Raw genomic sequence first — 14,977 nt, 5'->3', positions numbered from 1 at the left:
CGTCCGCAGGTGGTGTACGGCGTGCCATGAATGTCAGCTGGGAAACCCACCGGCCACCCCAAAAGCACCACTGCGCCCTCTACCATTGATCGAGGCCTCCTTCGAAAGAATTGGAATGGACCTCGTCGGGCCATTAGAACGGTCAGCATGCGGACATCGCTTCATGTTAGTCCTAGTGGATTATAGACTGATCTCACTAAAAAGGGGGCTCCAGATCCGGTTCAGTGGTCGGAGCAGTGTCAACAGGCGTTTATGCAGATTAAAGCCGCTCTTTGAGGGAGACTAAGTACAGCACAGTGGAGAAGGAGTGTTTGGCCATCAAGTGGGCGGTCCTCACCCTCCGGTATTACCTGCTGGGGCGGGCCTTCACCCTCTGCTCGGATCACGCCCCACTCCAGTGGCTCCACCGCATGAAAGATACTAACGCCCAGGTCACCCGTTGGTACCTGGCCCTCCAGCCCTTTAAATTCAAGGTGGTCCACAGACCGGGGGTGCAGATGGCTGTCGCAGACTTTCTCTCCAGAAATGGATGGGGGGGGGGGGAGGTAGACAGGACGGATGGTTCCCCGTCCTGAGTCGGCCGGTGGGGTATGTGGCTGCGGGGGTGTTGTCAAGAGCCCGTCCGGGAGAGGAAAGCGGTAATGGCGCTGACGTGAAGGCAACTGAGATTCATCCTCCTCATTACGCCACCATGAGGGCTTAGAGCGCATTGGGAATTGGGCATTCCATATCGGGAATTAATGGGAAAGAACAAAAAACAGATAATTTTTTTTTAGATATGTCAAATACAATAAATAAATCAGCCACAATGCAGAAAAAACAGACAGATATTACAGGGTGAGACTCTAAAACATCCTCAGCGCAAAAACACACACACAATTTAACTGGTGTGACAATAACACTGAGCCTTTTATTTACATTTGTCAAAAAAGGCAAACAACAACAGCAACAATAAATCATTCATAATGCTAAACACACACACACACTCAGAAATTAAGGGGTGAGATGATAACACACTCACACTGCAGAACACACACACACACACACACACACACACACGTTGTGTTTCCATGTTTTATGGGGACTTTCCATAGACATAATGGTTTTTATACTGTACAAACTTTATATTCTATCCCCTAAACCTAACCCTACCCCTAAACCTAACCCTCACAGAAAACTTTCTGCATTTTTACATTTTCAAAAAACATAATTTAGTATGATTTATAAGCTGTTTTCCTCATGGGGACCGACCAAATGTCCCCACAAGGTCAAAAATTTCGGGTTTTACTATCCTTATGGGGACATTTGTTCCCCACAAAGTGATAAATACACGCTCACACACACACACACAAACACACACAGACATGGCATCAATAAGTGGAGCTCTACAACCATCTTTTGTTTATTGTTGGCATTACAAGTCATCTGTTGTTTTCCGGTTTATGACAGTAATCTGACATATTCACAAACACACACACAAACAAACTTGAAAAATACATTTTTACTATATAAAGTTTGAAATTGCAAAATGTTTACACTGATTCTTCTTTTTTATACTCTAATTGGATTTTCTGAATTTTGCAGTTCATTTATGTTTCTTGATGTTATTTTTCTTGACATTATCATGCATTTACTTTGAGTTTATACATTTTGTTTGAACTCAATTATTGGTAGAAACATGCTTAATCTGTGTCCTCTTTGTAACATCATGGTCAGGTTTGATTGCAAGCATAATGACATTATCTGGAAAAACTGACACTTCAAATCAATTTAAAATGCTAAACTTAAAATGATAGTTTGATAACGTCTTAATGTATATCCAAATGCATATCTTGTGATAAAATATAAAATTAGGTTATAACAAGCCATCAGACTACACTGTAGGTGGCTACAGCTATCTACTGCCTGCTACTGGATAATGTGGTTTTCAAGTCATGTTATTTATATGTTGTTCACCAGATGACAGCAATCTGCCTCCAATTTTTGTCACATTCTCATATTTTCTTAATGTTTTCAACATATAGAAGTGTAGGTTCTAAACTATTTTATTTATTTATTTAATTAATTTTTTATTTTACAAATATGTTTTATTAGGTAGATCAGCGAGTAAAGACATTGACTACCACCACTTGAGTGGCGAGTTCGAATCCAGGGTGTGCTGAGTGACTCCGGCCAGGTCTCCTAAGCAACCAAATTGGCCTGGTAGTTAGGGAGGGTAGAGCCACAAGGGGTAACTTCCTCGTGGTCACTATAATGTGGTGTCTGTGGGGTCTGTGGTGAGTTGTGCATGGATGACACGGAGAATAGCATGAAGTTTCCACTTGTGCTATGTCTCCGTGGTAACGCGTTCAACTAGCCATGTGATAAGATCAGTAGATTGACGGTCACAGACGTGAAGACAAAATAATGGTAACATTTAGAAATGTCCATGTACATAAGATCAACATAGTATAAAATCCCAAAATAAATACTTCAGGTAAGAAGAAATGGCATAATTTTATATATATATATATATATATATATATATATATATATATATATATATATATATACTGTGACCCGTCACGGAAACCAGTGACACAAGTCGGCAGCACAACTTGTGAGCAAAATGAGAAACAAGTGTTTTTTTCCAAAATTGGTGATTTCCGCTTTTTTGCAGAATCTGTTAGTTGAGATCATGAAGAAGCCTCTCCATGTTTGAGATAACAGTATTGGTATATTTAAAAGCGTACATTTTGAGGTTGAAATCGGCTTGTTTTTCGGAGATTCTAGCATGCAGTAGGGGCATGTCATTGTCTGTGTGTATTTCCGTACTGAATAGCCGCCGGCGCTTTTGCCCCGCCCCCAACAGCGTGGCTACTTATTATGCAGCGCTCTAGCCGGCTCTATCTGATATCAAAATTCAATGAAGATGGACGCCGCAAAGAATGTCGCAGAGCGAGCTGAACCGTGGCCGTTACAACGAAAATGTTTTGAAGTACTTCTTCGACAAGCCGGATGCTTATGAACAAGCGTTCACTGATTCTGAAGACGATCTGAGCGACGATGAAAGTGGCATGATAAGACTGAATAATATCCCTAATCTACAACTGAGCGAAGATGAAGACGAGGAAGAATGTATCGGACTGGCGTCAGACGAGTTGGACCGTAAGATATCAGAGGCTATATCGATAGTAACATTTGATGGGGATATAGATAGAGAAATGGGGAAAATCCGTAACTTTGACTGTAAATGTTACACGAGGAGAAAAGAGAACTCTCTGCATGGGAGACAGTCTTGTAGCCAGAAGCTTTCTCCAGACATTATGTACAACATACGGCTGGATTCTTTAGCTCGCGGAAAAAGAGTGGCAGGACATGCGAATTATTGGACATTTAGAGGCAAACAGACGCACAGTGCAAACTTCGGAGATGGTTACATCCACAAAGAAGACCCGACAAAGAGAAAGTGTGCCCGAACGACTTATTTCATTGGAGGCAACGAGATCTGCAAGAATACTTTTCTGTTTCTTATGGGGTGAGTTTCCATAAACATCAAAGTTTGTCGTTTTTTGTTCATTCTAAGAACACGTTACACGTTATCTCATGTTTAGTCCATGTTTAGACCTTCCAATACCTACCTATTGTTTTTAGCTAGCTCAGGACTGTCGTTTTAATTGTAACGTTAGCTGCTAATCGTTAGCATCATATCACTTGCCAAAACCCCCATTACTATAATGAGCTTTAAGATGGTAATGTGAGCTTCTGCTATTAATTTGAATAATGCTTCAATTGCTTGAATTGACTGGTGTTAATGACTTAATTTAGGATTTTTTTAATCCTTTGACTCGAACCAGGTCTAACCACTAACTGAGGTCTAAACGTAGAAGTAAAGTAAAAGTACCTATAATTTGTACAATACATTTTGATATAGGTGACAAGATGCCTGTTAGCAAGACCATGATGTTAAACGTTTTTTCTTATTTCCCCCCTTTTTTCAGCATTGGCAGAGACACCCTGGCTGATATAGTCAAACACTATGAGGAGAATGGGGCAAGACCACGTTTGAGGAAGAAGCACTCATTGCCACGTCCACCAGCCAGGTTCATCAGCCCTGAGGATATCAACAGAGTTGTGGACTTCATAAAACACTATGCAGAAGACAATGCCATCATGCTGCCTGGCCGACAGCCTGGGCATAAGGATTGGCATGTGAAGTTGCTGCCAACTCATGTGTCCAAGGCCTCAGTGTGGCGTCTCTACGTGAAGTCTGCTAAGGAGCTTGGTATGTGTAAACATTGATTTAAAATTGAGTGCTTATAAAGTGAAATAATGCGGAGCACTATTAGCAATTACAATACAATTAACCATAAGCAATATCTGTTTTTCAGGTGAGCGTGCAGTTTGTAAAACCAGCTTCAAAGCACTGTGGAACCGACTTCTCCCACACATCAAAAGTTGCCGGCCACGCACAGATCTCTGCTGGCAGTGTCAAAGCAATAACGAGCAGCTGATACGAAGTGCAAACCTCCCAGATGATAGAAAGTCTGAAGCAGTAAAGAAGCAACAAGATCATCTTTCCCTTGTGCAGAAAGAGAGGGCTGTGTACAACGACATGACTGCTGCCTGCAGAAAGATTTGCTCTGGCTCCAACCTGTCTTTTGGACCATCCCTACCAGCAAGCAAGAAGATTAGGATGCATTACAGTTTTGATTTTGCTCAGCAGGTAATATTTCACACACATTTACTTCACTTTACTTTATTAATGTCCCTTAAAGGGCGATTTGGTGCATGAGAATAAATAGTGCAAATGCAGAATAGCATCAATATAGTAAGTTTTATCTTTATTAGACAATTATGAATAGATGCAAATTTAATTTAATCTAATCCAAGTTCCCTATCTCCCTCTGTCTCCTACAGTTACACTTTCCCTCAAACCCTCTCCAGCCAGGACCAATGTACTTCCTGACCCCACGGAAATGTGGCCTATTTGGTGTTTCATGTGAAGGGCTGCAGAAACAGGTGAATTACCTGATTGATGAAGGCATGTCATCTACTAAGGGAAGCAATGAAGTCATCAGCTACATGCATCATTTCTTCGGCAACTTTGGAGTTGGAGAAACAGAGGTGGATCTTCATTGTGACAACTGCAGTGGGCAGAACAAGAACAACTTCATGCTCTGGTACCTTGCCTGGCGGGTTGGACACAAGCTTCACGATAAAATTGAAATCCACTTCCTTATTGCTGGCCACACCAAGTTTTCCCCTGACTGTGGCTTTGGACTCATCAAGCAAGCCTACATGAAGACAAGAGTCAACACTTTGGCAGAGATCGCTGAGGTACTTTAACTTTACTTTGCTTTAATGACTTCAGTGCTGTTTTCTGTTCTGCTTCAATGAAACATTTAACTGAAGATCTTTTTTTTTCTTCTTTGTCTTTGATCTTTTTTGTCATCAGGTTGTGGAAAACAGCTCTCCTGTGAGTCACCTCAATATCCCACAGCTTGTTGGAACGGCAGAGGGCAAAGTTTTAGTCCAGACCTTCGACTGGCAGCAGCATCTGACTCGCCACTTCCGTAGACTCCCACAGATCAAGAGTTATCAGCACTTCAGGTAATTGAAACTTTCACATTGTGTACATACAATATAACATAGCAACAACATACACATGACAGTTTTTTATAAGAAAATACTTTGCCATGTTTAAAATGTCTTATGTGCTTTTTCTGTCACAGCTTTGAAGCCAAGAGACCAGGTGTGGTGCTTGCAAAAAGTCACCGTGATGCACAACCTGTCGAATATCAGCTACTGCGCGACGGAGCAGATCTGCCCCCTGTCGACGGTCTTCCTGTCCTGGCCCCACCTGGACTGAAAATTGACAGGCAGACCTATCTATATGAAAAAATCAGGCCATTCTGTGCTGACGAGGCAAGAGACATCACATTACTATAGGAGGGTTAATTGCATAATTTTTACTATTTTCAGGTATTTTTAAAACAGCGTCTATAAATTTGTGTATGTTAACAAGAGAGAGAGTTTAATGGCTTTATCTTATCATTTGAATTAAATGTTTATTATTTGTTAATTTTGATCAACAACCGACAGCAAAGAACAAAAAGGATATTAAAATAGACATTGTTCATTGACAAATTGGTTGCAAAGATCTCGTCTTCGGAGACACACAGAACAACTTTTACTCTCAACCATACCTGTCAACACTCACGTATTTCCTGGGAGTCTCCCATATTTCACACCCATCTCCCGCCCCCATCCCATTTTGTTATTTCTGCTGGGAAACTCCCGTAATTTGTATGGCCCAAACCTCGTTATATAAATAATCATATCAATATATTATTCCAAGGTTGTCCAGTTGCCAGATCTTGTATGAAATCCATTCTACTTACACAATCGACACATCATACAAATTTCAAGCCATTTGTGACCTCAACCTGGCAAACTACAACTCAGTTGCGCTGTTGATATGTGCGCAGGCAGTTGATGCAGGAAGTTGAATCATGCATCACTGGTAGATGGGAGAAGAAGACTCAGGTGGTGCTCCGGTGAAAAAAACAAAATATACATGTACATTTAACAACAGCTTGACGGGAAGGATTTAATTTCATATCTCGAAGCCATATCGACAATGCCAACGCCTTTTGCAATGTGTGTCACACTGATTTTAATATCGAACACGGTGGGGAAAATGAAGTTACTCAGCACATTAAATCACAATGGCACAATTTGTATGTACTTGGCCTGCCTCTGCCATCCAGATTTTGGTACCCAAATGTTGAAGGACCTCGTTGCTGAATACTCCACCACTATACTACACAATTAATTTACTGGTAAATGAAATATAAACATTTGCAGCCAGTTGCCAACTATTTACCTTTTTAGTTGCATAGTGCAAAATTTTGTTGCAAAAGTGAGTGATTTCCTCTCATTGATTCTAACAGAGGGCTCCGCATAGAGTAAAAGATCGATCTTGGGTTTTATGAATCGATATCGAGATCTTTCAAATGAAGATTATGATGCATCTGGAAATCTATATTTTTACCCACCCCCTACTTTTGTGGATTATTCATCACACTAGGACATATCATGTTTTGAATTTGATAACATTACTTTTCAGTGACATTCCGCGATATATAGTTAATTCTGTTTTCATAACTGGATTCTGCGATTCTGTCCACATTTTCAGTATTGCAGAAATCATAAGACCCAACTACGTTTGGTCTTTATTCTTATTCCATGAAGGGTTAAAAACTGTTTCATGAGGCATATGGAAATAGTCAAATCCATTTTGACATAATGTACTGAGCTTGTCTGTCTTTCCTCTGTTTTAAACTGCTGAAACCATGTAGCAGTAGCCTCGCAATGCCAGACTTGATTCTGGTTCACTTTCCAGCTAAGGTCCTTAGGCAGGAAGAGTCCTAATATTATGACCAAACACAGTTCTTTATTTTAACCTGACGGATGAATAAATTCTGGAATTGAATATAAAAATAAGCCTGCATGCAAAAAAAAAAAAAAAAAGGAAAACTAATAAAAATATTAGTGCAGGAGTCTCCATGAAAATTTTAGTGTAAACATCGTAGGAAATAGCAGCAACGTTTGAATTCGGAATTTATTAATTGTTCTGAATTTCTGTCACAAAGTAATAAATAGCAATTATTTCACATCTAAAACGCAAAAACAACACAGAATATACAATTGTGTGTAAGCATATAATGTTTCCTTCCTACTAAGTGCCCCAAACAAAACGTTGAATAAAGATACAATAATATAAATATATATAATATTAAAAAAATATATAAAGATTAAATTCCATAATCCCCTAAACTTTGGCTAATGCAATGACTAGTTTTTCTTCAGTAAAACTTGTAAACACAATTATGTTTCCTGAAAATTGCTAAAATCTGCATCCAGCCAGCCAGTCATATTGGAGCTTTTAAATTTGACAAGCTCTTGTCATTTTTGTATGCAATATACATCATGTTGTCTGTGGGTTTGCTAAAACTAAATTAGCAGTATAACGCATTCCTTTAACACATTTGTTTTCACTTACTGTAATTTCTCTTATAAATATATTGCTCCGTGTGTTTGTTACCACAGCAACCAAAAAATAAATAATTAAATAAATAAAATCCAATATACAAACAGAAATGAATTAGAAAAATTGCATTCAGACAAATCGTCAGCCATATACCATCAAATTAATATGCAAGTGACCTGTTTTTTTGAACAGTTAATGTTGCAAAAGTGGTTAACCCTTGACCCAAGCCTCACTAATGATTAGACACTGTCACTTACCCATGACTGCAAGAGCAGTAGCTTTAGTTAAGTCCCTCTTCATGCTCTCAATAACCTCAAAGCCACTGCCATCCAGATTACACCTGTTGATGGTGCCATTAGCAGAACTGATCCAATATATTTTCCCTGCTGGAAAGTCAATCGAGAGTCCTGAGGGAACAAAAGAACCGTGGTCAGTTATTAGCTGTTGACTGCAGAATCTAGTTCAGATCATTACTTCAAAATAAAATAAAAAAATAATATACCTGATAATGTAAATGCATGTGCGAATAATGTAAATGCAGGTGTGAATAATGGGCTGAAAAATTATGTGGACACTTAAGTCACAATTAAAAGTGTATGAATGTCTTTGAATCACTTAATGCAATATCAAACCAACTGACAATAAAAAGAAAATGAAGAAACATTTCACAAAAGAGTTATACAGTACTGTTCAAAATTACACCAAAATCATTTCAACAGTGTTAAGCGTGAATTCAGTCTCCAAATCCATTTTTTTTTTATTTTTATATATATTTCACTAAAAGGCATCTCTGTCTAAATCCTGTTTCAAAAGTGGACATGGGCAGAGTTTGACAGAGTGGGAAAATTGATTGTGACAAGTGAAGGATATTTCAATTGAGCCTCAAGACAGCTCTGACAGAGAAGGGTCATTGCATCATATACTACCAACAGCAACAGGCATGACATTTAACTCATAGACATCATCTCCAAAACCACCTTAACAAATGTTGTAGGCGTATGTAAATTATTTACCAATGAGTAAACAAGGGTGCAATAAGTTCAGATATTTTTTTCTTAAGTTGAATTACTGATAGTGCTTAGTGTTTTTTTACTGTATTAAAAGTATCTTGCTAGTACTTAAGAGAGCCATATTCAGATTTGTCTCTTTTGCATTACTAGTGGCACGAAACAGAATTGCAAAAATAATGGTTTTCAAACAGGTTTCCCCAAACACTCCCTCGTTGTGCCATTTGTCAGATAAACAAGCTGTCCCACCACAAACTCACAACATAGTTTAAGAAGTGTTGTTTATAGACTGCTGAATGTGACATACCGACTGGTTCTCTCTGGTTTTGATGAAGAACCTTCCTGTTACTTCCATCCATGTTGGCTACATTTATTGTATTTCCATCAGTCCAGTAAATTTTTCTAGAACATGAAACACAAAGTATATGTCAAATTAAACTTAAGATCTAATGTCCCGTTCACACATGCAGCAACTTTTAGCGACACAATCACATTCATTTTCAATGAGAGCTAGCGACTTCTGGCAACAAATGCAACAGCGACTTCTGGTGACTAGATGTGGGCGTGTCCATCGACAACAGAAAGTTGAGAAAAGTTTAATTTATGCAAATGAGGAGTGACTTTCGGCAGCGACTACCAATAGGAGAGAAGACGTGTCAGTGGAGCTCATGTCATCCGTCTCCTGTGTGATAATACAGTCAAGTGGAGGCAGGACATAGGAGAATTAAAATTTCTGAGAGTGATTTCACAGTTCTACTATGACTTGTCTCTGACCATATGGATATAATAAAAAATATCTGTGGAAAAAAAACTGTCAGCAATCTTAGTAAGTTTAATTCATACAGTACATTGATAGATCGATCGTTAATCTAGTTAATGATGGTATGCAATGAATACCGCTACAGATTAAATAACTCTCTTTCACCTAAAGAATTTTCATTTTTAAGAACAAAAAAATTTATTCTTTGTCAAATTAGAATGATGTTTTAGAAACTGTTGGTAGTCTGAGGTAGATTTGTAGATTTCATACATTACAGGATTGTTCATCTGGTTATGCTTTAATGCACTGAGCACTGCTGTAGTGTGTATATATATATATATATATATAAATCATTAACTGAAAGTAAATAGTGACTCAGGCAAACATTCTGTGTAATATCTCCTTGTTGCATGGATGAAAGAAAGTAATACGGGTTTGGAACAACATGATGGTGAATGATGACTAACCCTATCCCTAAATAATCATAATTCTGTAGTACATGTTCAATGTGTATTATGTAATGGAATATAGGGGAGTAAACATCTATTATGTAATTTGTGAAAGTAACGAGTTACTCACTACTTGAGTTTTAATTGGATACTTTCTTACTCAAGTAATTATTTATTTTAGTACTTTTACTTGAGTACAGTTTTTGGCTACTCTACCCACCTCTTTCTACAGGCTTTAATAGGCAACCTAGGAAATCTGGGAAGGACTCATTTTTTAAGTTGCAATACAAGCCGTTCACAGATTGGCAAAATTAATTTTTTACATATAGCACCTTTAACAACATTAATTAACATAAACTAACAATACTTTTACAGCTTTTATACATTTTAGTTCATGTTAATTTCAGCATATTCTAATACATTTCAGAAATCAAAGGTTGTGTTTGTTAACATTAGTAAATTAAATATGAACTAACATGAACTTTCAATCAACAATTGTATTTTTATTAACTAATATTAAAAAAGAATACATTCTGTAAACAGTATATTGTTAACTGTTTGTTCATGATACCTAATGCAATAACAAATATTAAAAAATAGAACCTTATTGTAAAGTGTTACCAAAAAGACAATATTTAGTTTATTTCAGCATTATTGAATTTATGTAATCTGCCTATCATTGGCCTACAGTTCATACAAACTATTTTGCAATTTAATTCGTCAATCAGTCCGAGATAGATTTATTATGAGGTATTTTCTAAGGACGCATCAATGCACACCTGCATCAGACGCTTTTGGAGTGTCTCATTTGCATTGCGTCATAAAAATTTTTAGGTCACTGTGTCAAGATAAACATAGTTTGAAACTTGAAAAACGTCTTGAAATCCCTGTGTTTGTATTTGTGCTCCATCAAGCTGTGTTTGAATGCAAGAATGTGTTCATTCTCATCTTGTGTTGTCTGCTTTCGGTGAGTGTGGTTTGTTCTCTGTATAAACGCCTTGCCAAACAGCTGATGTTTCGCTTACTGCCCCCTGGAGAAAACATGTCATACTTCAAGCTTGAATTGCTCAGATGGAAGGAATATTCCATATCACAGTCCGGGGACATGATTACTTGATTTATAATCTTTTTTTATAAAATTAATCACACTGAATTAATGTGTTATATAGACAGCCCTAATATATATATATATATATGCACAGCTGATTCATGCACAGTTAGACCAAGAACATGCATAATATGAACATATAAAGAAAATTGGGTCAATTTAGAATTAATGCTGACTTTACATTTTGCTCCTCACTTCCAAATATCTTGTTTTCTCCTCTAACTAATTATATATATATATATATTCTCTCTTAATCACATGGGGTGCTTACCCTTTGGCTGGGTGCACAGTCAGACACTTTGGTTTGTCAATACCATGGATGACTGAGGTTTTCAGAGATCCGTCTAGTCGGGCAACATTGATCTGCGTCTCTTCATTCTCAGAGCTCAGCCAGTACATGTTCCTTGACAGCCAATCTATTGCCAGCCCTCGGCAGTTTTGAATATCTGCACATACCAGAGATGGCCATTACCATGGATGGGACATCACAACTACAGCACTTCTGTGCATACTGTAATAAAATGGCTTTGCTTATGGCGAACGTTTTCTACACTGTGAAAAACTGACAGTGACACGAGATTTGCATTTTGAACACTTTGAGGAGGTTGAAGCAACACATTGTGCTTGATAACAGCATTCAGGAAATGCAGTTTGGAGAAGAAAACAGAAAACTTCACAATCAAGCTCTACTATCACAAAATATATTATTTATGTTCTACAGTGCGCTCTCTCAACTGTCATTTTTTTTATTGCCACAAACCTCCTATGAACAAAGTCTTCTTATAATACAAATTTAAATAAAAAACATTTAGGCCCGAATGTGAGCAAATGGAATAAACAAAGATGATATTGCCGCACAACCCCACAATCTGGCAGCAGAGAAGCAAATATAGAAAAGCTTATTAACAGCCTAGAAATGTTAAATACAATTTACTTATTGGTACTTATTGAAGGAATATCTACAACCATCAGATTGAACAATCATCAGTAATGAATAAAAAAAAAACAGAACGAAAAGAAAGCACTGAATGCAATGTTAAAAAGGATGATTTTAGAGTTCTTGTTGAGAATATTGACTGACCTCCAGAAATGACTGTTTGAAGGCCCGTTCCATTGATGAATGAGCGCTTTACTGTTTGAGTCTTAACATCTGCCCAGTATAACCTTTCCTCAAGAGCATCAAAGTCCACCACAGTGACATCATCAATATCAGGAGCAGTCAAAGCAGTCATGACATTCATGTATGGATTGTCAATGTCCACTCCACGGATCTCTGACCTCCTCACATATAGTAGGAACTTCTTCAATGCTGAAAACATTTTTAAAAACAACATATTCAACACATTTTAACCAATGAATTTCCATAACTCTTCCAATCCGTCATGATTACTGAATTTTATATAGATTAGACTCACAAATAGCAATTTCTACCAAATTAAATATTATAGAGATGGGCATATAGAAAAATGTGATCTTCGAAAACTTTAACCTCTTCAACGGTAGCTCAGTGGTAAAGACGCTGGCTACCACCCCTGGAGTTTGCTAGTTTGCTAGTTCAAATCCTAGAGCGTGCTGAGTGTCTCCTAAGTCCTAAGCAACCAAATTGGCTCTGTGACAACGTGCCAAGTGTCATCAAGCCGAGTGATAAGATCAGCGGGCTGATTCATTCTCTGCCACCCGGATTGAGGCGAATCACTACATGACCACGAGGGCTTTGGGAATTGGGCATTCCAAATTGGGAGAAAAAGGGGAGTCTCTTGAAGGCAGCAGCCCAAAAATGCCCCAGAGCTGAAGAGGATTTATTGTGAATGCAACGAAAATAAATATTGTAAATAATTACAAAAATGTAAAAACATATAAAGGTGCACTAAAGGTAATATTTACACTGACACCTAGCAATTTGAATGTAGCATCATTTAAAATCAATAGTTTTCAGTTTCAGATGCCATTATAGAAATGTATTATTCAGAGTCAGCCATGATTACTGTAATCAATGAGTGAAAGTGTCAAAAAACAGGTCGGTTACTAAACCGTCTTTAAAAAGAATAGTTCACTGGACATTTATAGTTAAAAAGTATATAAGTATTGTTTTGTTTCTAAAAATAATCAACCGTTTGGGTTCAGAAGAACTTTATTTGTCGAGTCATGTGGATTATTTTGATGCACCCTAAATATGCATTATGGACCATCAATTCACTTACATTCACTTGCATCGTTTAAAGGAGGAGGCCTGAAATGAAATCCTAAAAATATAAAATTCTGTTTTGATGAAGAAAGAAACTCAGATACATCTTGGATGTCCTGAGGGTGAATAAATAACTATTGAACTATTAATTTAAGCGAGTAGTATTCTGATGGTCATGTGATTCTATCATGGCAGCCCCATGTGCGGATCTACTCCATGTAGAATAAAACAGCTTCTATGAGGTTACAGAAATTACCAGTCTTCATTTGAATGTAAGTGGTCATTATTTCCTATATACAGTACATTGAAAATGTACAATTCATGTCAATGGGAGTGTGGAGGTGAGGGTGTGGTCATGCGCCCATCTGGGGAGAGAGAAAATGGTAAGGACATCTGCCTGAGATGAATTGTGACTAATTACCATTTCTATGTTCACAGTGAGAGTCAGGGGAGATAAAAGTCAGCCCAGTACACAGAGAGGGGAAGAGAGATACAGACCAGAGACTTTTTGTCTGTTCCAGTGTGTTTTGTTTGAGTGTAAGCTGGAAAGCATATCTTTGTTTGAGTGTAAGCTGGAAAGCATATCTTTGTTTGAGTGTGATCTGAAAAGCGATTTCTGTTTTATTTGATAATAAACCCTGACTCACATGGACTGTGGAAACTGACTCCTGCTTCCTCCTTAATCCAAATACGAACATTTGTTACACTGTTGCTGAAACCCAGGATAAGGAGAAAGGGTACACTGCTATGGAGTGATATTCGCCACTAGAGGAAATCTTCCAATCCCTTGCCATCATCCACCAGGCTCAATGCCAGGCATTCATGGATCTGCAGGCAGAACAGCAACAAAGGTTCTAGGAACTCTTTCGAGGCAAGAGGAGGACCGACGGGCGCTGCGGAGCTTGGTACCTCAGGAGGGGGCAGACCCCACGACCCTGGCAGAAGCGATCCCCCATGTGATGCTTGCAAAGATGGGGGAGCAAGACGATCTGGAGGAATTTCTGGAGCTCTTCGAATGCACGACCCATGCTCTGGAATGGCCACGGGCACAATGGGCTGTCCACCTCTTACTGCTGCTGACAGGGGAGGCCAAACTTGCAGCCCAACAACTCCCGGTCGACAACCTCCTGAGTTACCCAGAGCTGAAGAAAACCATCCTGCAGCGGGTCGGCCACAGTTCAGAATAGCATCAATAGTGGAAAAGTACTGAGGGTTTGAATCAGATTCAGGAGCTTAGGTAAGCAGTTTGAATCAGATTCACTTTCTCAGCGAATCAGCCATCAGTGTCCTCATATCTGGGAGTACAGAGGTTTCAAAATAAGAGTCCCTTCTTTATAATTAAAAGTCCTGTATTGTGTACCTCTTTTTTTATTCTTCTGGTAATTATTGATTGGAATTGGAGTAGAACAATAAACTGCATCTGGAATTTCTTT

At 38.4% G+C, this 14,977-nt stretch overlaps 1 protein-coding gene across 1 annotated transcript in view; it reads right to left on the bottom strand.

The window, feature by feature from the left end:
- lrp1bb (low density lipoprotein receptor-related protein 1Bb) overlaps positions 1–14,977 on the bottom strand; it is a 491,998-nt gene that overhangs the window by 131,043 nt on the left and 345,978 nt on the right. Inside the window, exons 28-31 of the mRNA XM_052142560.1 lie at positions 12,441–12,668; positions 11,631–11,805; positions 9,350–9,444; positions 8,293–8,442 (exon numbers count right to left, since the gene is read on the bottom strand). Coding sequence (XP_051998520.1) covers positions 8,293–8,442; positions 9,350–9,444; positions 11,631–11,805; positions 12,441–12,668 — 648 coding nt within the window. The remainder of the gene's footprint in view (positions 1–8,292; positions 8,443–9,349; positions 9,445–11,630; positions 11,806–12,440; positions 12,669–14,977) is intronic.

This window comes from Xyrauchen texanus, chromosome 14 (genome assembly GCF_025860055.1).
Source record: "Xyrauchen texanus isolate HMW12.3.18 chromosome 14, RBS_HiC_50CHRs, whole genome shotgun sequence".
Classification (NCBI taxonomy): Eukaryota; Metazoa; Chordata; class Actinopteri; order Cypriniformes; family Catostomidae; genus Xyrauchen; species Xyrauchen texanus.
The sequence above is the reverse complement of the archived record's forward strand: the minus strand, read 5'-3'. Positions and strand labels throughout refer to the sequence as shown.